The sequence below is a fragment of the Dama dama genome, chromosome 11, assembly GCF_033118175.1.
Source record: "Dama dama isolate Ldn47 chromosome 11, ASM3311817v1, whole genome shotgun sequence".
Classification (NCBI taxonomy): domain Eukaryota; kingdom Metazoa; phylum Chordata; class Mammalia; order Artiodactyla; family Cervidae; genus Dama; species Dama dama.
The window spans coordinates 5550692-5578296 of NC_083691.1; the positions used below are offsets into that span (position 1 = coordinate 5550692).

The 27605-nt window shown below is 40.6% G+C and overlaps 1 protein-coding gene across 4 annotated transcripts in view; it reads right to left on the reverse strand.

Moving 5' to 3' along the window:
• NUP214 (nucleoporin 214) overlaps positions 1-27605 on the reverse strand; it is an 86901-nt gene that overhangs the window by 38968 nt on the left and 20328 nt on the right. For all 4 annotated transcript variants that reach the window (XM_061154389.1, XM_061154387.1, XM_061154386.1 and 1 more), the window contains exons 14-24: positions 26922-27016; positions 23784-23870; positions 23427-23576; positions 21595-21753; positions 18947-19050; positions 16797-16979; positions 15767-15852; positions 15586-15669; positions 13574-13834; positions 12663-12824; positions 10449-10548 (exon numbers count right to left, since the gene is read on the reverse strand). In XM_061154389.1, the coding sequence (XP_061010372.1) occupies positions 10449-10548; positions 12663-12824; positions 13574-13834; positions 15586-15669; positions 15767-15852; positions 16797-16979; positions 18947-19050; positions 21595-21753; positions 23427-23576; positions 23784-23870; positions 26922-27016 (1471 nt within the window). The remainder of the gene's footprint in view (positions 1-10448; positions 10549-12662; positions 12825-13573; positions 13835-15585; positions 15670-15766; positions 15853-16796; positions 16980-18946; positions 19051-21594; positions 21754-23426; positions 23577-23783; positions 23871-26921; positions 27017-27605) is intronic.

The window sequence follows — 27605 nt, forward strand, 5'->3', positions numbered from 1 at the left end:
AAGCTCTATTCTTGGCTCCTGGGAGCAATTCTTTTCATCAATGTATCTGTCCTCCGTCCAGAGCTACTCTGACCAGTAGGTATAGCAGTAACAACTGTAGCATCTGGTTTTATTTCTCAGAATTTCCACTTAAGGAGGATTAACAATTTTCCATTAAAAAGTTAACTTACGAGGGAAAAGACAAAAATAAACCCATGCCTCATGGGAAAAAATTATCAAACATCTTAATAATCTTACAGTCACCTCAGGATACTCTCTTGGAATAACACGAGAACATTCCCAAACTTTATTAGATTCAGAGAGAAGGAAAAAAAAATGTAACTATTTTCAATAAAACCCTCTTTATTTTCCTACTGAAGAGAGAAGCAGCTACAAATGTGTACCTCTCTGAAGAAATGCACACCTGTCCCCCGAGATACTCAACCAAGCAGGTACACAGGGATACTCCCTCCATCTACTTATACTCCAACAAGAAAAGGAATGTGTGAGTGAGAGGCTGGGATTGAGAAATCCCTGGGCAGACACAGCAGCCTTAGGTGGAAAAATGGTTACAGCTCATGAGAGTCACAAGGGAAGTGAAAATCTTTCATGCTTTCTCAAAGATGAGCTAAAAAAAAACTACGAATAAAAATAAAAGCAGCAATTCACCCAACTTTAGAACATTTATACCTCAAACTTAGTTATGATGTGATGGTAAATTAAATCATACATGAAGCAGATGAAGTGCAATTATTCTTCTGTTTATTTGTGATAAACCCATAAATCTCTTGGGTGTCCTAAATCCCCAAACATGGAAAATTAGGATTCACAGTATTTACACACTGGGGTATGTGATGATCCAGCAGAGAAATAAATGCTATTCGTGCACTCAGCTACTAAACGAACTGATTAAATCAGATCCACCACGATCTAAAAGAACAAGCAGAAAAGGACAGTATACTGCTAAATAAATGTGTTCAAAGACTTGTGCATGATCATGAACCAAAACAATGGAAATCAACAGCTAGAAGTGTTCAAGAGGAGATGGATATACCAAACTTGGAATTATCATATTCTGGATGACTATATTCTACTAGCAGTATGCACCTGAGAAGAGATCATCAGAAATTCATCTGAAATGTTCTGTTCCACGACTGAAAACAGAAATCAAAGGACCACAGGCAGAAAATGGCACTGTAACATATATCTACCTCCATTTCATCAAAAGTATGTGACAATCCGAAACATTTATGCAACTAACAATAGAACTACAAATGAGGCAAAAAAAAAAGTTAGAACTGAAAGAAAAATAAGCAAATTCATAGCTACACTTGAAAATACCAACACTATTCTTATTAACTGATGGAATAAGCAGACAGAAAATTATCATCATCAACCACCTTAATCACTGCAGATGGTGACTGCAGCCATGAAATTAAAAGACGCCTACTCCTTGGAAGGAAAGTTATGACCAACCTAGACAGTATATTAAAAAGCAGAGACATTACTTTGCCAATAAAGGTCCATCTAGTCAAGGCTATGGTTTTGCCAGTAGTCATGTATAGATGTGAGAGTTGGAATGTAAAGAAAGCTGAGAGCCGAAGAATTGATGCTTTTGAACTGTGGTGTTGGAGAAGACTCTTAAGAGTCCCTTGGACTGCAAGGAGATCCAACCAGTCCATCCTAAAGGAGATCAGTCCTGAGTGTTCAATGGAAGAACTGATGTTGAAGCTGAAACTTCAATACTTTGGGCACCTGATTTGAAGAGCTGACTCATTTGAAAAGACTCTGATGCTGGGAAAGATTGAAGGCGGGAGGAGAAGGGGACAACAGAGGATGAGATGGTTGGATGGCATAACTGACTCAATGGATAAACTCCGGGAGTTGGTGTGAACAGGGAGGCCTGGCATGCTGTAGTCCATGGGGTCACAAAGAATCGGACAAGACTGAGCGACTGAACTGAACCACCTTAACTGACATTTACAGAACATGCCACCCAATAAGAGCAATGGCACAGAACATTTACCAAGATGATTGACATTCCAGATCAAAGATTGGCAAACTAGAAACAAAAGGCCAGCTGCCTGCTTTTGTAAATAAAGTTGAACTATAACAAAGCCATGCCCATTCATTTACATTTTGTTTATGGCTGCATTCAGGCTACAACAGCAGAGTTGAGTAGTTGAGGCAGAGACTGTATCTCCCATAAGCTTACATTATTTACTGTATGGCCCTTAAAAAAGAAAAACCTTACTGACCCCAGTTCTGGGTCATAGAAGAAGTCTCCATAAAACCTAAAGAATTCAAGTCATACAAAACATGTTTAATTAACCATGATGGAATTAAATTAAAAATCAATAACAAAAAGATATCTAGAAAATGCCCAATTATTTAGAAATGAACACATTTTTAAATACCCTGTAGGTATAAAAAAACCCCAAAATGTTTTGAACTAAATGAAAATGAAAAAATAACATTCAAAATCTGTGGGAGGTAGCAAGGCAGTTCTTAGGCGGAAATTTATAGCACCAAATGCCTGTGTTGGAAAAGAGGAGCATCAAATCAATGACCTTAGCTTTCACCTTAAGAAACTAGAAAAGTAAATAAAATTCAAAGTAAGCAGGAAAATGAAATAATAAAGATCAAGCAGGGGGGAAAAAATTGATGAAGCCAAAAGCTGGCTTCTTTGAGATCAATAAAACTGATAAAACTCTAGCTAGACTGATGAGGTAAAAAAAAAGACCCAAAACCATTAAGAGGAAAATAAAATCTATATACATTTAAAGGATGATAATCAGTGACTATTAATGAAAAACATGCCAATAAATTCAACAACTCAAGTGAAATGAATTTCTTGAAAGATACAAACTGCCAAAGAAGTAGATAAGCGGAACAGTCATATATGTACTAAAGAAACTGAAAATTCCAAGCCAAAATAACTTCACTGGTGAATTCTACAAAAATTTAAGGATGAAGAAACTGAAGAGGAAGGAACACTTTCTGACTCATTCTATAAGGCTAGTATTACTCTGAAGCTAAAATGGAACAAAGACATTACAAGAAAAGAAAATCTACAGACCAACATCCCTCATTAAGACAGATGCAAAACTATTAACAAAATTTTAGCAAATTGAGTTCAACCATATATTAAAAAGTTCAATACATTATTACTGATGATTGGTTTAACATTAGAAAACCAATCAGTGCAGCAAGGGTACCAAGACAATTCAAGGGGAAAAAAGTTTTTTTCCAAAAATGGTGCTGCACAACTGGGTGGTTGTTGTTCAGTCACTGAGTCGTGTCTGACTCTTTTGCTACCCCATGGACTGCAGTCCCCCAGGCTCCTCTGTCCATGGGATTTCCCAGGCAAGAATACTGGAGAGGGTTGCCATTTCCTTCTCCAGGTTATCTTCTCAACCCAGGAACTGTATGGCATCTCCTGCATTGGCAGGCGGATTCTTTACCACTGAGCCACCAGACAGGCCCTGGGACAACTGGGTATCCACATGCAAAAGAAAGATGTTGGATCACAAATCACAGTATTTACAAAAATTAACTCAAAACAGATCAAAGACCTAAATCTAAGAGTTCAAACTATAAAACTTAGAAGAAAACACAGGAGTAAATCTTTATGATCCTGCATTAAGCAGTGGTTTCTTAAACATATATCAGACACCAACAGTGCAAGCAATAAAAGAAAAAAATAAATTGAAATTTATCAAAATTAAAAACTGTTGTTTCAAAGGACACCATTAGGAAAGTGAAAAACCACATAAAGAATGGGAGAACATATTTGCAAATCATGTATCTGATAAGAGACTTGAATCTAGATTACATAAATAATATGACACCTTGGGATTTCCCTGGTGATCCAGTGGCTGATTCCTTGCTCCCAACACAGGGGTCCCAGGTTCAATCCCTGGTCAGAGAACTAGATCCCATATCCTGCAACTAAGAGTTTGCAGGCTGCAACTAAAAAGAAAGTTTCCTCAACGAAGATCAAAGATCCTGTGTGCCTCAACTAAAACCTGGTGCAGCCACATAAATAAATAAAAATAAATATTAAAAAAAAAAGAAAAGAAAACGACACCTCAACAATTAAGATAAAGAACCCAATTAAAAAACAGGCAAAGGATTTAAAGAGATATTTCTCTAAAGAAGACACAAATGGCTAACATGCACACAAACAGACATCCAATAACATTAGTCACAGGGAAACACATATCAAAACCACAAGGAGATACCATGTCCATCCATTAGGATAGCTATAATCAAAAAGATGGACAATAACACATATTAGTGAGGATGTGGAGAAACTGGAACCTCATACATTGCTATTGGGAATGTAAAATGGTACAGCTACTTTGGAAAACAGTTTGAATTACATTTAGCTCAGAAAGTAGACTGCCATATGCTCTAGCAATTCTACTCTTAAAGCATTACCCAGAATAACTGAAAAGCAGGGACTCAAAGAGAGGGCTGTACAACAATGCTCAGTGAAGCATCACTCACAATAGTCAAGAGGGGGCAACACTCCTCCCAAGTGTCTACTTACAGATGAACGGGTAAGTAAAACAGGATATATACATACAGTGGAAAGTTATTCAGTCATAAAAGGAATGAAATTCTGATACATGCTACAACATGGGCTTCCCTGGTGGCTCAGACAGTAAAGAATCTGCCTTCAATGCCTGAGACCTGGGTTCGATCTCTGCGTTTGGAAGATCCTCTCAAGAAGGGAATGGCTACCCACTCCAGTATTCTTGCCTGAAGAATTCCATGGACAGAGAAGCCTGGTGGATAACAAACAGTCCATGGGGTCACAAAGAGTCAGACATGACTGAGCGACTAACACTTCACAATATGGATAAATCTTAAAAATTTGAGTGAAATAAGCCAGACATAAAAGGACAAATATTACGTATAGGGCAAATTCTTAGCGACAGAAAGTAGATTAGAGGTTACCAGGGACTAGAAGGAAGGCGGAATAAAGAGTTACCATTTAATGGGTATAGTTGCTGTATGAGATAATGAGAAAGTTCTAGAAACAGATGGGGTGACAGTTATACAACACTGTAAACGTATTTAATGTCTCTGAATTGTACACTTAAAAATGGTTAAAATAATAAATTTTGTTATACATATATTTACCCACAATAAAAAAGAAAAAGCTTCTTAACTGTTCTCCCTTTTTCTACTCTTCTTCACTCCAGCCCTTCTCATCTATTCTAAATGTAAGAACCAGAAACTTCCTGCTAAACCCACAGGTCAACAAAATGATCTGCATTTATCATAGCTCGTGGAATATTAGACTACAAAAAGGTGAATTTTACTGTGTGTTAATTATGCCCCAGTATTTTTAAAAATTACTAAAATTTCTTTAAGAAAGCAAATATAAATTAGATTAGGTTACTCAGCATCAGTGGTGACCAGGTCCTCAACCAGGCTTACCAGATGTTACTGGATTTGTACCCCGGCCCTACCCCACTCTCCTCTCTCCCTCCAGCCACCAGGGGCTGCCTGGCTTCATCCTGAACCTGCCAGACAAGCTCTCACTATAGGTCTGGTGCTTGGGGCTTTCTTCCTTAGGATATTCAAGAGCCTGCTCTCTGGTCTTTATTCAAATGTAAAATGTCAAACGCCACTGCAAGGCAGAGTATTATCAACATATAAGACAGGAGAATCCCCAGTTGTGTGGTGAAAAAAATATGGTCTGGTATTTCTGAGACACGTTAGTCGTTAGTTATGTAGGAGAAGTATAGGAGAAACACCTTCTTTGCCTCTATTTAAAACTGCAACCATGTCCAGACAAGAGTCCCTAAACCCCTTTTCTGCTTTAATTTTCTCCATCATACCTATCCCCTTCTAAAATACTGTATTTAGATGAATTTTACTTGTCATTTGTCTCTCTGTGACTAGGGCAGAGTTTGGGGATTTTGGGGGGCAGGGTCTGTTTTGTTAACTGTGTTATTCTCAGCACCTAGAACAGTGTGTGGCATATACAAAATGCTACTTAAGTATTTGTAGAAAGAATGAAGAAACGAATGCCAAAATTCCTGAAAGGAATGATGATCTGGGTGTGTTTTGGAAAACAACAAACCAATAAAAATCTCACCATATTTCTCACCTCATTCCGCCCTGTTTCCTTCACCTTCCATTATCTCTAGATACACTGGCCTTTCACCTGCACTCAAACTTGCTCTGCCCTTTCCCAGGTCTGGGCTTTCACAGATCCTGCCCCCTCTGTTTATAACACTCTTCTTCCACTCTGTCTGGCAACTTCTGGTCACTGCTCAACTTCCAGCTGAAACATCCTTCTTCCCACCCTCCTCATCAGCCCCAGACTCAACCAGACTGCCTCACTGTGAGCCTTCCTGTATCTCTCCTTCACCAAACTCATTATAGTACAGTTAAATAACTGATGTGTAATGGGTAGCTTAGTGGCTGCCTTCTTGCTAAAAAAAGTGTCATGAAAGTGGGGACTTGGTATGTCTTACTGACTACTGGATCCCAAATACCCAGGGCGTTATCATGTTCATGGCAGACACCCCTTAGAAATCTGCTGAATCAAGTGCCTGAGTGCTGGAGAGGAGTCTAAATAGCATGAGTGTGCCCCAGATAAGCCCTCTTCCTGAAAACAGGATGGCTGGTCAATGAATATAAGAGGTGAGTGGGGTGAGGCCAGTGAACATAAGCTATACCAATGGCAGAAACATATAACCTCATCTTACAATAAATCTCTTTAAGATGTTACTCAGGAAAAGTTAAATGCAAAATTAAATACTTAAAATACACTTAGGAGGGACTTCCCTGGCAGTCCAGTGGTTAAGACTCTCTATGCTTCCACTGCAGGAAGCATGGGTCCCACCCTGGTCAGGGAACTAAGATCCCACAAAGGCTCGAGGTGCCACCAAAAACAAAAACAAAAAACACTCAGGAAACTACTGCTTAACAGAATCTGAAAGCAAGTAATTTTATAATGAGTATAACTCCCTCTCAAGCTTTCTTATTGGGGAAGGTGGTAAATATCAATTTCCACTTACCAACTGTGCTTAGATTCACCTATTCAACAAGTAGCTATTAAAAAGAAACAACAATACTTAGGAGTATATCTACCTAAAGAAACAAAAGACCTATACATAGAAAACTATAAAACACTGATGAAAGAAAGAGGACACAAACAGATGGAGAAATATACCATATTCATGGATTGGAAGAATCAATATTGTCAAAATGGCTATTCTACCCAAAGCAATCTATAGATTCAATGCACTCCCTATCAAGCTACCAACGGTATTTTTCACAGAACTAGACCAAAGAATTTCACAATTTGTATGGAAATACAAAAAACCTCGAAGAGCCAAAGTAATCTTGAGAAAGAAGAATGGAACTGGAGGAATCAACCTGCCTGACTTCAGACTCTACTACAAAGCCACAGTCATCAAGACAGTATGGTACTGGCACAAAGACAGAAATATAGATCAATGGAACAGAATAGAAAGCCCAGAGATAAATCCACGAACCTATGGACACCTTATCTTTGACAAAGGAGGCAAGGATATACAATGGAAAAAAGACAACCTCTTTAACAAGTGGTGCTGGGAAAACTGGTCAACCACTTGTAAAAGAATGCAACTAGAACACTTTCTAACACCATACACAAAAATAAACTCAAAATGGATTAAAGATCTAAATGTAAGACCAGAAACTATAAAACTCCTAGAGGAGAACATAGGCAAAACACTCTCCGACATAAATCACAGCAAGATCCTCTATGACCCACCTCCCAGAATATTGGAAATAAAAGCAAAACTAAACAAATGGGACCTAATGAAACTTAAAAGCTTTTGCACTACAAAGGAAACTATAAGTAAGGTGAAAAGACAGCCCTCAGATTGGGAGAAAATAATAGCAAATGAAGCAACAGACAAAGGATTAATCTCAAAAATATACAAGCAACTCCTGCAGCTCAATTCCAGAAAAATAAATGACCCAATCAAAAAATGGGCCAAAGAACTAAACAGACATTTCTCCAAAGAAGACATACAGATGGCTAACAAACACATGAAAAGATGCTCAACATCACTCATTATTAGAGAAATGCAAATCAAAACCACAATGAGGTACCATTACACGCCAGTCAGGATGGCTGCTATCCAAAAGTCTATAAGCAATAAATGCTGGAGAGGGTGTGGAGAAAAGGGAACCCTCTTACACTGTTGGTGTTGGTGGGAATGCAAACTAGTACAGCCGCTATGGAAAACAGTGTGGAGATTTCTTAAAAAACTGGAAATAGAACTGCCATATGACCCAGCAATCCCACTTCTGGGCATACACACTGAGGAAACCAGATCTGAAAGAGACACGTGCACCCCAATGTTCATCGCAGCACTGTTTATAATAGCCAGGACATGGAAGCAACCTAGATGCCCATCAGCAGATGAATGGATAAGGAAGCTGTGGTACATATACACCATGGAATATTACTCAGCCATTAAAAAGAATTCATTTGAACCAGTCCTAATGAGATGGATGAAACTGGAGCCCCTTATACAGAGTGAAGTAAGCCAGAAAGATAAAGAACATTACAGCATACTAACACATATATATAGAATTTAGAAAGATGGTAACAATAACCCTATATGCAAAACAGAAAAAGAGACACAGAAATACAGAACAGACTTTTGAACTCTGTGGGAGAATGTGAGGGTGGGATATTTCAAAAGAACAGCATGTATACTATCTATGATGAAACAGATCACCAGCCCAGGTGGGATGCATGAGACAAGCGCTCGGGCCTGGTGCACTGGGAAGACCCAGAGGAATCGGGTGGTGAGGGAGGTGGGAGGGGGGATCGGGATGGGGAATACGTGTAAATCTATGGCTGATTCATATCAATGTATGACAAAACCCACTGAAATGTTGAGAAGTAATTAGCCTCCAACTAATTAAAAAAAAAAAAAAAAGAAAGAAACAACATTCCAGGTGCCATGCTGGGCATACAAATTAAATAACAACCAGAGACCAATTCTGTGGAGAAAAGAAGAGTTTCTTCGTCTCTTTTTAAACTTCTATGTCTATTTTTCTTAAGTCAGAAAAAAGGGCAAACTCAGAATTGCTCCTTTAACAAAGTTCGTATCAATGATTAGCTCAGATGAATCACTGGAAGAAAACACAGCCTGAGATAAGATAAAGGAAACCATCAAGTGGTGCTTCTCACATACTGTGAGAACAGTTAAAATATTCCAGAAATACCAGACCATGTTTCTTTCACCATTAAGCTGGCTTTTCCTGTCTTATGTAAGATTCTGCCTTGCGGTGGCTTTTTCTTGCCTACCCTTCACTAGGAATCTGGCTATAATTCCCAAACTCTAATGCACAGTTCTTTCCCTTGAGAAGTTCACAACCACAAATGCCATCTTGGTCTAAACAGCATACCAAAGCTTCAAGGTCACTATACGATAGGAAAGCTAGGCTTGTTTTTGGCTGTTAGTATGGCCCTGAGATAACTAAGAAATTCCTGGCAGTGTTGATAAATGGACCAATGTGGAAAAAAGAGAAGGCCAGTGGACTAGAGAAGTAGGGCCACTTGATAAAGCCAAAACAGAACAGGGAGCAGACCTGGGGTCGGGGAGGAGGGCGCTAATGTGAACTGGAAGAAACACAGGGTCAGTGGCTGTTCTTGCAGTTGGACTAATCACAGGCACTAGACACTAACTTCCTGAATGACCCTGGTCCTCACAAACTGAGGATGCAGCCCTCAACTCTTCCCCAGCCACAATGCAGAGTTCCTGCCTACAAAAGACTTGGAGCAACAGGACACGGGCATGTTCTATGAACCGTGGCGCCCACAGTGGGAGGGAGTCAATGCCTTGAATTCTAAACACAGATTCATACTTAAAAGTCAGTTCTGGCAGCAATGATCCAGCTCTCAGATGTGGCACGGGGAGAAACTGAAGTCTCCAAACAGAGCTGCTGCCTTTTAAACCACTGCTTTTTCATACAAACAATATGAGAAATTTGAAAAAACAGGAATGCCTAGAGAGGGGAAGGAAGGGAGGAGAAACCATCATTGGGTTTTTAGAATCAATAGTCTGTGTTAGAGTTGAAGTGTCCACTCAGGAGCCCCAAGAGTATTTGAAAAAATAAATCAAACCCTCCACCTTACCTGACTTAATAATAACGTGTACCACATGCAGACTTACATACAGCAAACAGCACACTCAGTGTGTAACACCAAGACTTTGAAAGTTTATGAGGCAACTGTTACTGCCAGTTGGAGAGGACCATTTCCTGAAAACCCAACTGTGTGCCTGAGATTAGCTGTCCATTCTGCTCCTTTTATAATCTGAAGTTCTACAGGGAAAACAGTCACACTGGGACAATAGCACTGTTGCTCCCTGCAGGCAGTTCTACGCTACTGCAGAATAACTCATTGGCTTAAACACACTAAGGAAGCAGTAACATACCCCACTGTTGCAGAGGGGGCTGTAGCATTATTCTTCAATTCCTGCACATTCACCACTTGAGGGACATTCTTCAAAGTTGACTCAGTCAACGTACTGACAGCTATTTAAATAGAGAAGAGAAAGGCATGTTAATTGCAATAAAGGATCAAAATTCTAGCCAGGTCTAATGAATAACTAGGACACAAACTCAAGCAGAACGCAAACTTATTATATAAAGGAAACTTAGGTAGTTCTGCAGCACTGTGTTCAATGGAACAGCTGGCTTACTTACTCCCTTCATAAAGAATATTCAATGAAGCTTTGTGCAATTTAACCAAATGTACTAGTTCAGAAAAAAGGAATTCACCAGCCAGCTTTTTATAGAGCAGAGCTGAGATACCTGCCATATTGTTGGCTCGTCCTGGAAAAGGGCAGAAAGAGCTAGAGGATTACCAGTATTTCTGCCTCCACCGTGCATTCATTCATTCGACCACTCTTTCACATGAGCTTATTATTGTTAGACTCTGTTAGGTGCTGGGAATACAAAAAATGTATAAAATATAGTTTCTTCTCTAAAGAAGTTCATGCTTTAGTAGACAGACACAGTGAATAAAATATGAAAAATGGAGCTTCAACCAGAATGGAGGAGGCCAAGAAGGCCTGAATTAAGGAATGGCAACAGGGACTGATTTGATACCTACTTATCTACCTATCTTAGGCTTATCAGCTTTCATATCTTTTTGTATGTGTCTTATAATTTAACACTGTAGCCCAGGACTTTGTGACATGTTATAATTAACTATTAAGAAGGCCTAAGCAAAGCTCTTGAATCTTCTCCAACTACATTTGGGGCACAGTTGAACCTGTAGCCCAGGTAGGATGGTCGGTCTATGGCAGTTTACTTCACCCCCTCCTTCAGGGAGTCATTAGGGAAGCCCTACCTATGACTGCACATACTTCATCCTTAACACTCACAGGTGCCTACACCTTCAAAACCTGTTTTTGAATAATGTCTTCTGAAATGATAATACAGATCACATCACCTCCTGCTGAGAGTGGACTAATCCTAAATCCTGGTAGACCTGAAGTTGATAAATAATCAATCAGCTTGATTTAGGGTCTGTTCAGTACAATGGTAAGATTCTGCTTGGTCCAACTAATATTTAAAACATCAAGGGTTTCTTATTTTTTCAGAAGGCTCAAAAACAAATTGTCTTGTTTTTGCTCTTTCATATCTATTTTAGATGTCTTAGTAAGAGTTTAAATATTTGAACTTTTCCTAGAAATCTATCATTATCTAATGGCAATTATTTTTGGCTAAATCAAACCACCATGTCTTTTCCATCTTTTAAAATTTTAGTGTAAATTGGTATATGTTCTAAGCAGTTATAAAATTAAAAAAACTCATTCAGCTAAAACAAAAATATGATTTATAGCCAAGTTTCTCACTCTTGGCACTACTGACATTTTGGGGATGGACAATCCTTTGTTGTAGAGTTTTCTTGTGCTTTTGGGAGTTTCTTTGCAGCATTCCTGGCCTCTACCCACTACTGGCCAGCAACACTGCCAACTATTGGAGCGGAAGCAGGCAGAGTAAAAAAGTCTCTGGTTGAGAAGCACTGGTTTGTAAAAACTGATTAACTGAAGATCCAAGGCAAATTACCTAGAAATCTTAATGTAGAAGATTATGGAGAGCCACAAACCACTGACAAAATGCAAGAGCTGATTAGCTCCTTAGAGCTTCACGTTTCCAGGTTAAAACTGCAATCTTAAGGAAAAGCTGTACTTCAACACAAAGAACGCAGGGTTGGAGTCTGGGCTTTGTTACATATTGGTTGGTGACCTTCGCCTCTCCAAACTGAGCATTACTCCAAAGCAAAACGGGCACATGTACACTCACTGCAAAGGGTGGCTCGGATTCTTAAAATACTGTGAGACAACTCTAATGTTATTAGGTAATCTAACAGCAAAGATTAATTCTGGGGCTTAAAGCAGACATTATTCAAAAATAGGGATGAATCCTTATTACATTCAATCTAAAATGAAATGATGCAAATGAACTTAACTGAACGTGGCAGATCTTATACAGCCCTTTAAGGGCAAGTTTCCAACTGAGTCTCTGCCCTTTCAGAACTCTCCCCCCAAAGGCGAGAGCTGTCGCATCTGCATCAGTCCTGTCTTCTGAAAGGCAGCGAAAGGCCCGCCGTTTCCTGGCCCCTGTACCGGTGCTTTTACCTGGCGCCTGACTGGCCATCTGCCGTCTCAGTGCTGCCGCGGCGGCCGCCTGGGGGGCGGAGATGGGGTGGGAAGGGCCAGGTGCACCATGCTTCACAGTTTTTGTTGCAAGCATGGTGCTATCAGCTCCTTGGGGAATAATTTTGCTAGCAGGCGTAGACACTGAGGGAAAAGAAAAGTTAAGTGAGAAAGTGGGTCAGAATAGAAGAATACACAAAAATTAAAATGGTAAATTCTCCATGTTAGGTTGTAGGGAAAATGGGAAGATTTAAAATCCTTAAGCATTAACAGAAAATACTGGCAAACTGACAAGTTGGCACTTTTATCTTTCAAAGATGCTATGTGCTATTTGTCTGCCCACTTCTACTGGAGAAAATACGTTACATGATCATTTTCTCTGATGCTGAGTGAGATATAACTTCTATGCCCATACAGAGCAAAGGTTAGCTCTCCTCTCACAAATCTCTCCTTTCTAGTACCTCATGCCTAGGTTGGTCTACTTAGGAGTCACTTCACTACAAAATCCTGACACTCTGAGCTGAAGATCTGACAGCCCAACAAAGGTCCTGTCGGCGAGCCACCACAGATAATGAGCACCATGGCTGGTGAGCTCTGAGACAGGACATGGCTCTAAGTTGAGATGAGCCGAGATGGGAAGGGCCCACACTGTACTCCACGGTAAAGGCGTAACAGCATGAGCCTTGCAGCATCTCCTCTTCCTCACAGTGTCCTACCAACCACTTTCAAGGGGAACACATCTCTTGACTCTGTCCGTCATTTCTAAAAGATTAGCAGAAATGGGCTAGAATCCACAACTTCTGCGTGTGCTAGTATAAAACCCAGCCACAGTTCCTTCATGAGTTAGGAACTTCTTAGGGAAAAGATTGTTTCTGATCCCACTGTTTACTTACTTGAAGTTCCCATCACACCCTGCGAACCATGAATCAGGTGAGATTTAGCAAAAGGAGTTGCCTGGGGCAAGAGACTGGGCTGGATGGAAGGTGTTCGAACCACGGGAGCGTGCCGGGGGACCTGGACCACTGCGTCGTCATCCTTACAGGATGTCCGTGTGTCTTCACTCTCCAGAGACTGGGAAATGGATGACGTTGAGCTGGCTTCATCCAAGTCTTCATAATACCTCTGAGACAGGAAGGCTGACCGAGACAGGCTGGCTACAGAGCCCAAAACAAAAGACAACTGAGACAATTCGAGTCCAAAAGCTATGTAATTTTCACTGTCACTAGAGAAATATCCAATTTGTAAAGCGACTTAATTATTACTTATTTTAAGTGGAAGCAGCTGCGGTTGAACGTGAACAAAGATAGTCTTTGCTCAAAAGGGTTTTGCAAAACTGAGCTGTATAGGACAAGAACATTTTGACTGTTGGACAGAAAACTGTGAGGTGAGAGACAGGATGCACACTGGTGTGAAAGCAGGAAGTTCACGGGCAATAACGCTATCTCAGAAAAGCAACAAACTCCCATAGCAGAGTGAACAGGCAGTCACCTTGCAGTCCCCGCTTTCCAACAACAAACTTCGAAGAATAGGCCTAATACAAACTGGAGAAGACATCACATCCTCAGTCCTGAGGGTCTCAAACAATGCCAGGTAAATCCAATGCTTCTTTTGCATGAGACAATTAGTTAAAAAAAAAAAAAGTCACTAAAATCGATTCTCACTTTCCCTGTTTTCTTCCTTCCATAAACTATAAGGTAAGGCGTTATGCCGTGTTACTTCCTACCATGAATTTCAGAAGTCATGTTACTGTCTGTGTACTGGAAACACCAAAACCAAACAAAAACCAGCCCTTTCTCCTCAAGTCATTTAAAAGTATTGCTGATACTATGGGAGCATCGCTCCACAAGCTTTTACATATCATAATGTGAGTGTAACATAGGCTTCCCTGGTGACTTGCACAGGAAAAAAAGAATCCGCCTGCGATGCGGGAGACCCAGGGTCGATCCCTGGGTCGGGAAGATCCCCTAGAGAAGGAAATGACTACCCACTCCAGTATTCTTGCCTGGAGAATTCCATGGTTAGAGGAGCCTGGTCGGCTATATAGTTCATGGGGGCACAAAGAGTCAAACACAACTGAGCAACTAACGCTTTCACTTTTTTCAAATGTAATATAAACAATTCCAAGTGAAAACCACGCATGGGGACTTCCTTGGCAGCCACAGCCAAATGAATTTTTAAATTAAAAAGAAAGAAAGAAAACCAATGTTGTACTAGGGTTATTGCTAGGCTGCAATAGCCATCAGCCATGTGTGGTTATTTAGATGAAAAACAAATGAAAAATTTGACCTCTAAGTTGTACCAGCCCTCTTAAAGTGCTCAATGGCCACTGGTTAACTGCTGTATTGGACAGTACAGATCTGACATCACAACCACGACAGGAAGTTCTACTGGACAGCACTGTACCAAAGTGTCCTGAGGCACGTCAATGTGCGGCACACAGTCACCGAGCAAGCCCATTCATAACTACCACCTCCAGCATGTTCTATGTCTGCATTTCTTACCAGAGTAGCCACCAGTCATGCGTGCCTACTCAGCATGTCTTTTTTCAAAAGCAGCTTTACTCAAAATCCAGCACAAATCAGAAAAATAAAGTTTTTCTAGCTAAAGCAAAGGCTAGGACCCCTGGAACCAGTTCAGCTTCCCCCCAAATCCTTGGCAATCACTGCCACAGAGCCTGAGGACTATGGAAAATACTGTAAAAGCCAAAACCACCACCTTGAGTTGACTATGTATAAGCTGCTTCTTACTTCCACATTCAGATGGATGACAGAGTCTGGAGACACTTCCCCTATCTCCCATTAAGAACCAAAGGAAAACACACACAGACACACATACAAACCCCATCCTACTCCCACACAATCTACTCCTCAGTTTATCCTAAAAATTCAGGACTGGTTTGCTCTACCTGGAGCAGTGGATCTCACTGGTGGGGTCTTCCTCTTGGCCAAGAAATTTCTCAGTTGCGCCTGTTTCACGGGGGACAGTTTAGCTGCAAGAAATTCGTGAACCCATAAATGCTTAAAACTTGGTTTTCAAGGTCAGCAGATGAAAAAGAACAGTTTAAAGACTGGGAAGAATGCATTTACCTGGTACTTTAGGCAACGGTTTGGTGTGAGACTCTAGAGTCGTTTTCAACAAAGCATTGCGCAGGCTTTCGAGGTCACTGTCAAAACTGAAAGAGGGCAATGTTATGTATGAACCAACTATGACCTGAGAAATTGGGACTCAAGGTAATGGTGAGGGTACATTATCCTCCTAAATACAAAGGCAAGAGATGAGAGCATCCTGAAAAGAAAATGGAAAATCTGATGAAACAATGAATTAACCCAAAGGGAAAATGATCACCGTCTCACTGTTACATCCCACTCCCAGAGCAAACAAAACCCCAACAGGGCTCTAGAAGGAAGGGCAATTAAAATCTATACATTCAGACTAAAGGTAGTTACCACTTTGGTAACTTTAGGGGTAAACTGTCTAAGGCAGGGTCTGAAATCTCCACACTTGCAAAATGACAGATCTGAGTTTCCAGACAAGTTGATCAACCTAATCCTGACAGTTACTTTTCAATTAAACAATAATGCTATGACTACAGTACCAGCTATTATCTATCGAGGACCTGTTTCATCAGGCATACTACTAGGTAATTTAAAGACTTAAGCCCTCCAGTAATCCCATGAGGTGCATATTGTTAGTTCCCTGTGTACATGCATGCTCAGTCGTGTCCAGCTCTTTTGCGACCCCATGGACTGTAGCCTGCCAGGCTCCTCTGCCCATAGGATTGTCCAGGCAAGAATACTGGAGTGGGTTCTCATTTCCCTTTTCAGGGAGTCTTCCCGACTCAGGGATCGAACCTGCACCTCTTGCATTGGCAGGGGATTCTTTACCATTGAGCTACTGGGAAGGCTATTGTTAGCCCCACTTTTTGGTAACAGGAAAAAGGATCAGAGAGGGTGAGGAATCTGACCAGGATCACAAAGATGAAAGACAGCAAAGTCACTGTCAAACCCACATCTAAACTACTCTATGACTACTCCACCTTGTTCTGTGTATTTATTTGCTCATCCCAACTCATTTACTGAGCACACGTGGCTTTAACAGACGTGTTCTCCTGCATACCTGTGTGTGGCACTCTGGGAGGGAACATCCAAGGGAAGGCTCCATTGGGAGGTTTGGTTGTAAAGTCGGAGCTGCTGGAGACTATCCACCAGGTGATTCAGCCTCTTCCTCTGTTGGTTGATGATTTCGCGGTTGTTGGCAAGAGTATTAAACAGTGTCTCTCGTTCTGGCACAAGCAGGCGCCTGTTTAGAGCAAGGAGGAAAGAACTGTATGAGAATGGTTCAAATAAAGGAAATTTCCACTGGAAAGAAAAAAAAAAGGACTATAACTCTAACAGTGAAAACAGTAAAATGAAGAACCACTAGTGGGAAAGAAACATCAACAAGTTACTAAGAAGGACTTTTCTGGTGGTCTAGTTGTTTAGAATCCACCGGCCAATGCAGGGGACACAGGTTAGATCCCTGGTCCAGAAAGATTCCACATGCCATGGAGCAACTAAACCTGTGCTCCACAACAAGAGGAGCCACCTCAATGAGAAGCCCAAGCACAATTAGAAAGTAGCTCCCACTGTCCACGACTAGAGAAAGTCTGTATGCAGCAATGAAGGCCTAGCATAGCCAAAAACCAAACTAATTAATTAAAAAAAAAAGCATGCCTTCAGAGAGCCGTCAAGAAACAGAGGACAGCACATGACTTGGCAGCAGGGGGTCCCCCACCCAAAAGAAATAAAAGGAGAAAAGGACAAGGGTCCCTTTCTTTCTGGTGACAAGGCCATTAGTTCAACATAAATTTTTAAAAGGCATTTCAGTGGGGTTCCAGATAATATTTAGAGAAGGATCTAAAAGACAGACGTGCCAGCAAACTATAAATTTAAGAATCAGAACTCTGCAGAAAGGAAACTTAAAAAAGGCACATTAAGTATTAATAGAAAATCCATGGGGTTGTTAAAGGAGAAGAGAGCCTGGCTTTTCTTGTTAGCCTCATGCACTTTTTAAAAAGTCAACGTATTAATTAGACAAGAGTATTCCAACTGTCAAGCCGAGCAGCATCTTCATGCTGTCCCGTCAAGCCATTCTCTCACTTGGGGAGGAACATGAATTTAGCAACAGGGGAGTGCCCTCTGAAACCTCTTCTAAAGGGGCCCAGCTGCCCCAGGGGACAAGGGCTCCAGGTCACAGAATCTGCCCCGCCAGTGTCGGGAAGATCAATTTTCACCTCTGTCTTCCCACATCTATGCTCTGAGGTTCCTTGGGTTGGGCACAAAGCCTTTCTCCACGCTATACAATCTCATGTATTAAATTCTGTTTACTGAATTTTAAACACATTCTAGCCCTGCCCCTGACACAATACTCAGGCTGCCCTACTTAAATCTGTGACCTCACAGTTTTGTAAACAAATAAACAGATCATTTCCTGGTTTATTTCCTTACAAGGCTAAACACACTGATCAAGTGTAGGTGTTTCAGAAATCTAGCATTTGGAGGGCTGACCTGTTTTTCACATCAGCTTATTGCTCACAATGTACTGCATTCTATTCCTTCTGGAAAACACAAGGCATCAAACCAAATATCCATGGACAGAAGATCACAATAGAAGGTTTTCCTCTATCTGTTATCATTCCTCTCATCCTTTTAGTTATCCAAACTAATTAGCAATGTTTCCTTCAAAAGAAAATCTGGAATATACAGGAAAGTGTAAAAGAAAAACCCCTCTGAATCCCATCTTGCAGCTGTGAGTGAGTATTCTGATAGATTTATTACCAGCCTTTTCTACATTAGACTTCTACACTGAGGTCATCCAGTATGACTTCATGTCTTAACCTTTTCATATTTTATATGCTGTACCTAATAATTAGTTACACAATTATATATTTTGTATATTTCATGTAAAACAGATATTTAACATGATTTTTTTGAGAATATGAGATTCAACGGTTACACAGTATTTTGTTTAAGAGAAAAATGCAGTCAGATTTAGCTACTCTTAACTTTTGCATAACTAGCTTGAATCCAATTTTTCACTCTCATAAACTGTGCTATAAATTCTTTTATGTATTACTGTGAACAATGTTATTATTCCATAGAATTTCTTGATGTATAATGACTGTGTCAAAGAAAAAGAACTTGTGTAGGGTTTTCAGAAACCCTCCTAAATGATCTTTTTAAAAGGCCACAGCACTATCAAGATGGTGGGTGAGAGATCTCGCTCACTTTTGTTTTTTCTTTTGTTCCAGATGCCGATCCCACTCCAAGTCTAGAACATCATTCACATCTTGGACAGCAAATTTCACATACTGATGAAGGCGCCGAATTTCCTATAAGAAAAAAACGAAATGGCAAAATGACTCAGTTTTCTAGTAGTTTGCAGGAATGTGTCTCAAAACAGTTAAAATGGCTTTGAAGTTTTTTACACTGAGAACCACAAGGAATAAGGAAAACATAACAGGTTTTAATATAATCATTAGATGGAGAAGGAAATGGCAACCTACTCCATCATTCTTGCCTGAAAAATCCCACGGACAGAGGAGTCTGGTCCATGGGGTCACAAAAGAGTCAGACACAACTTAGCGACTAAATAACAACAAATAATTATTAGAATGTTAGAGAAACCCAACCTTTTAAAGTGTGTGACAGAGAGATAGTGTTAAGGGAAACAGAAAGCGTGTGTCAGCCCAGGGCCTCTAGGGAACCAATGTTCTGGCTTAGATCTCATTTTTCAGCTCTTGTAAAGTATCTCCACATGGCCTAGGAATTTTCCACTGTACTCTGCTACTCCAATAGTACACCCATTTAGATTTTGCTCTCCCACCCATGAAATTAACTGTAATACAGACAAAATTATCCTACAAAACAGCACTGAAAATAATTCTGCACCCATCCATCTAGTCATAAAATAGAACACATAAGCCATCTCACCAGTGGGGAAAAAGTCATTTCTCAAAAACAAAGAATAGTATCAGTACTAGAAATGGAATTTACCATTACTAAAAGTCTTACCTAAAAAAAATAAAAATAAAAATAAAAAATAATAAAAGTCTTACCTATTAATTCATTTTAGGCCTGCAATAATTTTCTTTAAAATCTGATCTAGTGTTAACCTTTATAGCATCATAACTTAACTCTCAAAAATTAAAATAGAGCACTTCACTAATGAAAATGAAGCATTTCATTAAATGTGTATACAAATGAAGATGAAGTGCTATACATGGGGAAATACTTTTACATCTGTACCAAGATTGTATTGTGTTTAACTGTATTTTCAAAATTATTCTTGGACAAGGATATGTGCCCTAACTGAAGATGACAATGTCACTTAAAAGAGGGTCAGGCTGATTCTAGGAAGCAGCAGTAACCTCAGCATCAAATACAAATTTCAACTCAGTACTCCGTGACTACAGGGAGGCCCTTTACTGTGGACACTTCAAATGTGACCACATCTCTGCATGAACTCATGCTCTTTCTTCTGAATGCCCTCCCAACTTTGTTTACCAGGAAAACAACACCTTTTCTTTTAAGGCCTAGCACAAATATTTCTCCCATTTGCAATTCCATGGCAAACCCTCCCACATTCTATTTTCATGTTCATCCTTCCGCTGCTACTCCAGCTGCAGTGAAGTGTTGAAGAGGACAAGCTCTGAGACAGACCACCCAGGCTCCAAGGTCCAGCACTGACTAGTGGTGAGACTTAAATAGTTCCAGTGTCTCTATCTCCCTTATCCTTTTTTTGTATATCGTATGCATTCAATAAATGCTAGCTATTATTGTCTACTTCGCACTGTGAAAAAAGAAAATTATTTTCCTTGCATGGGGAAAGTGTTCCCCCAAAGCTGTATTCTTTTAGCTTGGATACAGAGCAAGAACTGAAAAGGCATGTGGGAAGAAAGTATAATCAGATGCAACACAGGGGCCTGTGATTTGACAAGAGGGAGGCAGGCAGTTGGCACTCTCTGCTAAAAGAGTTACCATCCCTAAGAGAAGGACACTTTGAGAAATACCCCAGGGGCGGAAGGACACAACAGGGGTTTCAACCTTTCCAGAAGGAGGAGCCACTTTCATTTCCTGCTGTCAGTAAGTTTACCAGGCGTGGCATGGAAATGGCAGAAACAGAGAGCCTGTGAGGCAGGAGGGGGTTCATCACACTCATAGACCCTCACGTGAGGATGACCTGGGGAGGATGACCAGCTCTGCTGCCCCTGCAGCCTCTCCTACCAGATTCTAGGCAAACTCGAGGTGGTGGGAGAGGATCCTCACCTAAAGCTGTGACACAACAACTTTGACTGCACTGAAAGATGAAAACAAAAACCAGATTTTTAGCCAAAGGAATAGTTGTGATTAATGAGAAAAGTAACTGCCAACAGTTATAGGAAGGAGTCTGGCAGGTGGAAGCTTCAATTCTGATCCCACTCTGACCAGCAACATCATCATCTCAGGCAAGCACCCTGGCCCACGGCACTCCACGTGAGTGGAGTGAGCAATGGGACCAGTAACCTCACCAAGCACAGCAGCAGGTTCTGAAGACTAGAAATACTGTATTAAAAACACCTCACAGAGCACTTGACGCCCAATGAACAGCTTTACATTAATAATTATTATTCCTGATTTGACTTCTAAATATATTTTTTTCAACAGCTACTTTCTACCAAGCCTAAGATTTAATTAAAAATTATCTTTTTGTTGATCCAAAAAACCTCAAGGGGGAAAGTGCCGTTTTCTTTGTTGCAGTCAAGAAGGTATATATGAAGTGGGTTAGCACTCAGAGGAAATGAACAACTTTGTCCAGGGAGTTGTGCAAACCCAGACCTTCCAGAGGAGTGTGCCTGTCTAGGTGTCTGTTTTCGGCAGCTCTGGTGAGGTTCTACCTGGAGTTGAGCTTCACTCCTGGGGTCCAGCGGCCTCTTGTAGAGCAAGTGCAGATACGCGGAGTCACGGTTCCTCTCATTCTGTTCTCTGGCTTCTTCGACACCAGCAAAGCCCTCCAGTAAAGTTATCTTCAGAGTACTTATATCTCCATGAAGAGACTAGAAAAGTACAAGGATGGGCTGATACAAAAGTGGTATTTCTGAGAAATAAACCTTTCTTGCTAGATCAAGGTGTTGCTTCTCAGATATTAACAAGATGAACATCTGAACAGAGCCAAAAGTGAATTTCACTGCTTGGGAAGAAAGATACTAACATTCATTTTTTTTTTTTCCTTTCTCATTAAAAAAATACATCTTTAATGATCAGAAACTCAGGAAATAAAAATAAAAATACTGGTAATCCTTCCGTCTAAAGATGATCACTGGGATTTCTCTGGCAGTTCAGTGGTAAGGAAGGGCTTGGTGTTTTCACTGCCAAGGGTGTGGGTTCAATCCCTGGTCAGGGAACTAAGATCCTGCATGCTGCAGGGTGCAGTCGAAAAATAAAGAATAAAAAAATAAGTAAAGATGATCACTGCTAAAACCTTGGAGAATTCTTTTTTAAGTTTTAAAATTTTTATTAAAGTATAGTTGACTTAAAATGTTTCAAATGTACAGCAAAGTGATTCAGTTTTACATACATACACACATACACATATAATTCTTTTTCAGATTCTTTTCCATTATGGGTTATTATTAATACAAGATATTGAATACAGGTCCCTGTGCTATATGGTAGGTCCTTGTGGTCTATCTATGATATAGAGAGTGTGTATCTCTTAATCCCAAATTCCCAATTTATCCCTCCCCCACCCTTGAGAACTTTCCTATTTCCAAGTGCAATATTTAAGACCATAACTCTGGAGTCAGGCAATCTGAATTGGGATCCTGGCACTATCACTCAGTAACTGGGTGACTCTGGGAAAACACTTCACCTCTCTAAGCCTAGGTTTCCTGTTCTTGCAAAACAGAAATAATAATAGTGCCTACCACATAGAAAAGCTGTGAAGATTCATTGAGATAATATTGAGACGCCTGGCACATAGTAAGGAGTAATAATAGAAACACAGGGGTCTCCCCTGGTGGTCTAGTGGCTAAGAGCTCTTAATGCTGGGCCCTGGGTTTGATCCCTGGTTGGGGAACTAGATCCCACATGCCATAACTAAGACCCTGCGCAGCCGGAAAAAAAGTAACACAGTAAATAATACAGTGAACAGCCAACATTTGTTACTTTTATATTGCGTATGCTCTTGAGTATCCTGCTTTTTTCTTAAACTTAACACTTTATAACCTAAAAATTGACTATAAAAGACAGTAAGTTTTCTCCTGTAAATGACCCACAATATCATCATTAAAGTTTGCTTTTATACCAAGAAAAAAAGCTAGTAAATTTTCAAATATACCTAAACTAAACTAACAACTAGAATAAACTTTAATGGAATGCCTTGTGTCAATGGGATACAAAGTACTTATTATTCCATTTTCCACATGAAAAAACTAAAACATAGAGCTGTTAGAATAACTTGCGCAATGTCACATAGTTTATTGCCCAGTATCCATGGGAAACTGCATGGACCAAAGAGCCTGGCGGGCTATGGTCCATAGGGTCACAAAGAGTCGGACATGACTTAATGACTAAAACAAAAGGTAGGGTTTGAAGTCAGGTATTCCTGGGTAAACCACTCATTCACATAAAAAACACTACTAGTGGTCCTTTAAGAGAAAAAATATATACACCCACGGAGTATCAGGATGACAATGTTTAACTTAGGAAGAGTATCAAAAACACAAACCTCTGTGGTCTCTTTAATCTCCAAGAGAAAGGCGTGTAGGTCATCTGATTCTGTTCGCAGCATCTTCATTTCCTCAGATGTGCCCACCTGGAAACAGGCTTTGGACGTTCGGGCTTTCAACTCTTCCAGCTCCTTCTGAAAGTGAGCAATCTGTCGAGGCCACAAATGAGGAGACGACTCAGTCTGAATGGGGTGGCAGTCCTGTCATGGCTCCTGGGCCCACTAATAGCACGGACTCCCAGGACACACCAAGGCTCAATGCCAGAATAAAATAGTCACATAGGAGTCAGCACCCAGAGCCATTCAAGTCTCACCATCAGAGCTATTTCTGGAAAAAATCTGCAGGAACAAATTTACCTCCTCCCCAATTCCGGCCATCACAGGATCTGACTCTTTCCACTGATGTCCCTGCTTTTCTGTAACAGGAGGCTGAAGTGATTTTGGCTGAAATGAAAGGCAAAGGTTTAAAAGCGCATCCCATACCCCAAGCAAGATGCTACAAGCAACGGCTTCCTAGAGTAGGTGGCTCAGTGTCTGTCACAGGTGTAGCACTCTCACAATACTGTTACCGTTCCACCATTCAGTCTTTTGAACCCGTATTTGCTGAGTGCCTTCTTGGTATAAGGCATTTCTAGACAGTGGAGATGGAGGTAAACAAGGCAGATAGGGTCCCTACTCTCATGGAACTCACCTTCCACTGGGACAAGACATAAGAAGAAGTAAGCCAGTCTTAAGCAATTGCAGCAAGTGATGAGCAATGTGAAAAAAAAACGAACAGGAACATATAGAGAGAATGAAAGTGAAAACACTGCTTCAGATGAGATGGCCCAAAAGCCTTCACTGAGCACTGTCTCTGCACTGAGATATGAAGTAAGGGAGAAAGCTACGGCAAGTTTAGGTAAGCACCTCCAGGCAGCGAGAAAAGCAAGTGCAGAAAAGACTTTGGCAAGTTAGGGGCAAAAGTGAATATGGGCACATGAAGTCAGGGAGGGAGTTGGGGGCAGGCAGAGGGAGGTCATGTAAGACTATACTAAGGAGTCTGGATTTTATTGTGATGGAAAACCACTAGTGGAGTTTTAGGAGAGTTGAAACTATTCTTTGATTTATGATATTAGAAGATTCCTCCTGCTATTCAATAGAGCATGGAAGACAGTGACAAGTAGGAGAAGAAACAGTGGTCAGGAGGCTACTGGGGGTACAGATGGTAATGGCCTGAAATTCGATATCAGCAGGGACAGAGATATGGATTTATGACAAATAACACATCACAGAGCAAAGCTGGCAAGACCTCTGCTAGTATGGACCAGGACAGGAGCTATTACAGAGAGGAATCCAGATGACTTCCGGATTGGGGGCTGGGGCAAACTGCCAGGTTAGTGCTGCTTTTTGAGATGGGGCTACCAGAACAGGGACAGGTTCCTGGAAGACAGAGATCAAGAATTCTGCTTTGGGACTTCCTTGGTGGTCCAGTGGTTAAGACTCTGTGCCCCCAATGCAGGGGGCCTGGGTTTGATCCCTGGTCAGAGAGTTAGATCCCATAAGACCCAACTTAAGAGTTCATATGCTACAACTAAGACCCAGCACAACCAAATAAATAAATAATGGAAAAAAGAAAAAAAGAATTCTACTTGAGAGGACCTTCAGGTGATTTGTTACCTACACCAATGAACATATAGAAGAGTTTTTAGACTGCATAAGCATTCAGCAGAACAGTGGCATTAATAAAGGCCACGTGTCACGTATTATGCCAAAAGCTACGGCTGTAAGCTGGGCATTTACTGTGAAGCCTGTACAGGTATGTGCTGGGGCGGGGAGGGAAGCAGACTGGGAGAGACAGAAGAAAAAGACACGACTCCTGCTCTGAGGGCACTCAAGTAATCAAGCAGGAAATGGAGAAAAATTTTTCTTTTTTTTTTTTTTTAGTTCTACCACTTTATTGCTACCAACCCATCTCCCTCCAGCCTTGTGCACACATGCTCAGTCATGTAATCCCATGGACTTCAGCCCACAAGGCTCCTCTGTCCATGGACTTTTCCAGGCAAGAATACTGGAGTGGGTTGCCATTTCCTTCTTCAAAAAAATTTTCTTTAAACTATAAAAATAGACTCAGATGATAGACTATAGATCTAATATTATAAGCAAAATAACAATACTTTTAGGAAAATATCTTTTTGACCTTGGAACAGGAACTTATTTTCAAAACAACACAGAAAGTTCTCATCTTAAAAAAATAATTAAATTACATTAAAATTAAGAACTTGTCATCAAAAGACACCTCAAGGGAAGGTAAAGGCAATTCAGAGAGTGAGGAAGTATTTGCATTACATACATGTGTTTACACATGTATATGCATATCCAATAAGGAATGAACTCTTACAAGTCAATAAGAAAAAAACAACCCAATGGAAAAATAGGTAAAAGACTTGTATAGACACCATGGAAAAGAAGATAGTCAGATGAAAAAAAGCTCAATTTTACTAGTCATCAGGGAAATACTAATTAAAACCATAAAATACAACAATAATAAAAATGTAAATTACCAAGACTAGTGAGGATGTGCAGCTGAACTCAAATACGCTTGGTGGGAATGTACTAAGAAGGAACATATGCATATTCTATGACCTAACAATTCCACTCCTAGAAATGCATACACATATTCACCCAAAGATGTCAACTGCAGTGGTCATAACAACACGATTCACAATGACTTCAACCTGGAAACTACTCAAATGTCTGTCAAGGGTGGGATGAAACTTGTAGTGATAGTCGCCAGTGAATTCCAGACAGCAATGATGATATGGAAAAATCTCACAGACATAACACCAAGCAAAACAGCCAGATACAAGAATGTACACTGTGTCATTCCATTTTACAGAAGGTACTCACAGGCTAAACTAAGCTATGCTATTAGAAATCATGACAGTGAGACCCCTTTGGCAGGGGTAGTGTCTAGAAGGGCTCACAGGAGGGGCACTCTGGGACCCCAGTATGATCTGTTTCTTGTTCTGGGTGTTGGTTACCTAGGTGTACTCAGCTGGTGACAATTCACCCAGGTGGATATGTGTCCTCCTTCCCTCTATGTGTACTCTATGTTAGTAAAAAATTAAATAAAATAAACCAAGTCATAATGGAAAGGCAGAAAAAAAGAGGGCAGTGGGAGATTTCTTGATTACTTTGCGAATGACAAAAAAAAAATCAGGTGCTATACTACAGTCTTCAGACATGAATAGGATTCCTCAAATGGAACATAGCATGGATAAGCTCAGGAATCAGCAGAGAAAACAACCCTAGGATTCTAGGGTTGCATTAAATGGTTTTTATGAGCAAACATTACAAACATTCATAGCTTCCACTTCGGTACTTCCTATCACATAGTCCGAAATACTTTTTCAAAGGTGTGAATTCTAAAACCCCCCAAAAAACCCCCTTTATAAACATGTATGTTTGGGGCAGTAAATTAATAAACACAGTATTGCAGGCTGAGTTTTAACATACCTGAGGAGAGCCTGATTTAGTCACTGGAGGGGTTATCCGAGGTGATTTCTGGACCATTGAGGGCACCGGACTTGGACTGCCCTGAGCAGCTCGCCCTGTAAGAACAAGAAGTCAGTCAAAATAAACAGTGTTCATTCCCATTATTTTTCCACCATGAATATCCTTTCCTTAAATCTAATAAAAGAAGTTTTTCACTGTCCCTGGCCCCCATTTATGATCTTGGTTATCAAAAGAGATATTCACAGTTTCCAAATACCTAAAAAACACATATAACATTGTAAAACAGGAAGCTCCCTTATAAAGCAGGTAAAACTGGAATGTTTCTGATAATAGGTATGTGCACTGGTGTGCAGGCCCAGGAGGCTGTCCACTCAGCCCATCCCTAATCCTCAAGAGGCGCCTGATGACCTCTGCAAACTGGGGACAAAGTTTAAAGACCATGAGAACAACAATTCCCATCACCTAGGAAGAACTTACAGGGCCTTCAGGACCCTCCTAGAATCCTCTAGGACAAGTCTGTTGCACATGAGAATCACCTAGGAACTTTTAAAAAACAAATACACCAAAAACTTGTACCCAAGCCTCATCTCCAGAGAACCTGATTAAACAGTGAGGGAGGGGACTCCCCCAGTGGGTCTAGAGTACAACCCAACGATCCAGGAGCCATCAAACTGTTAAGAATTA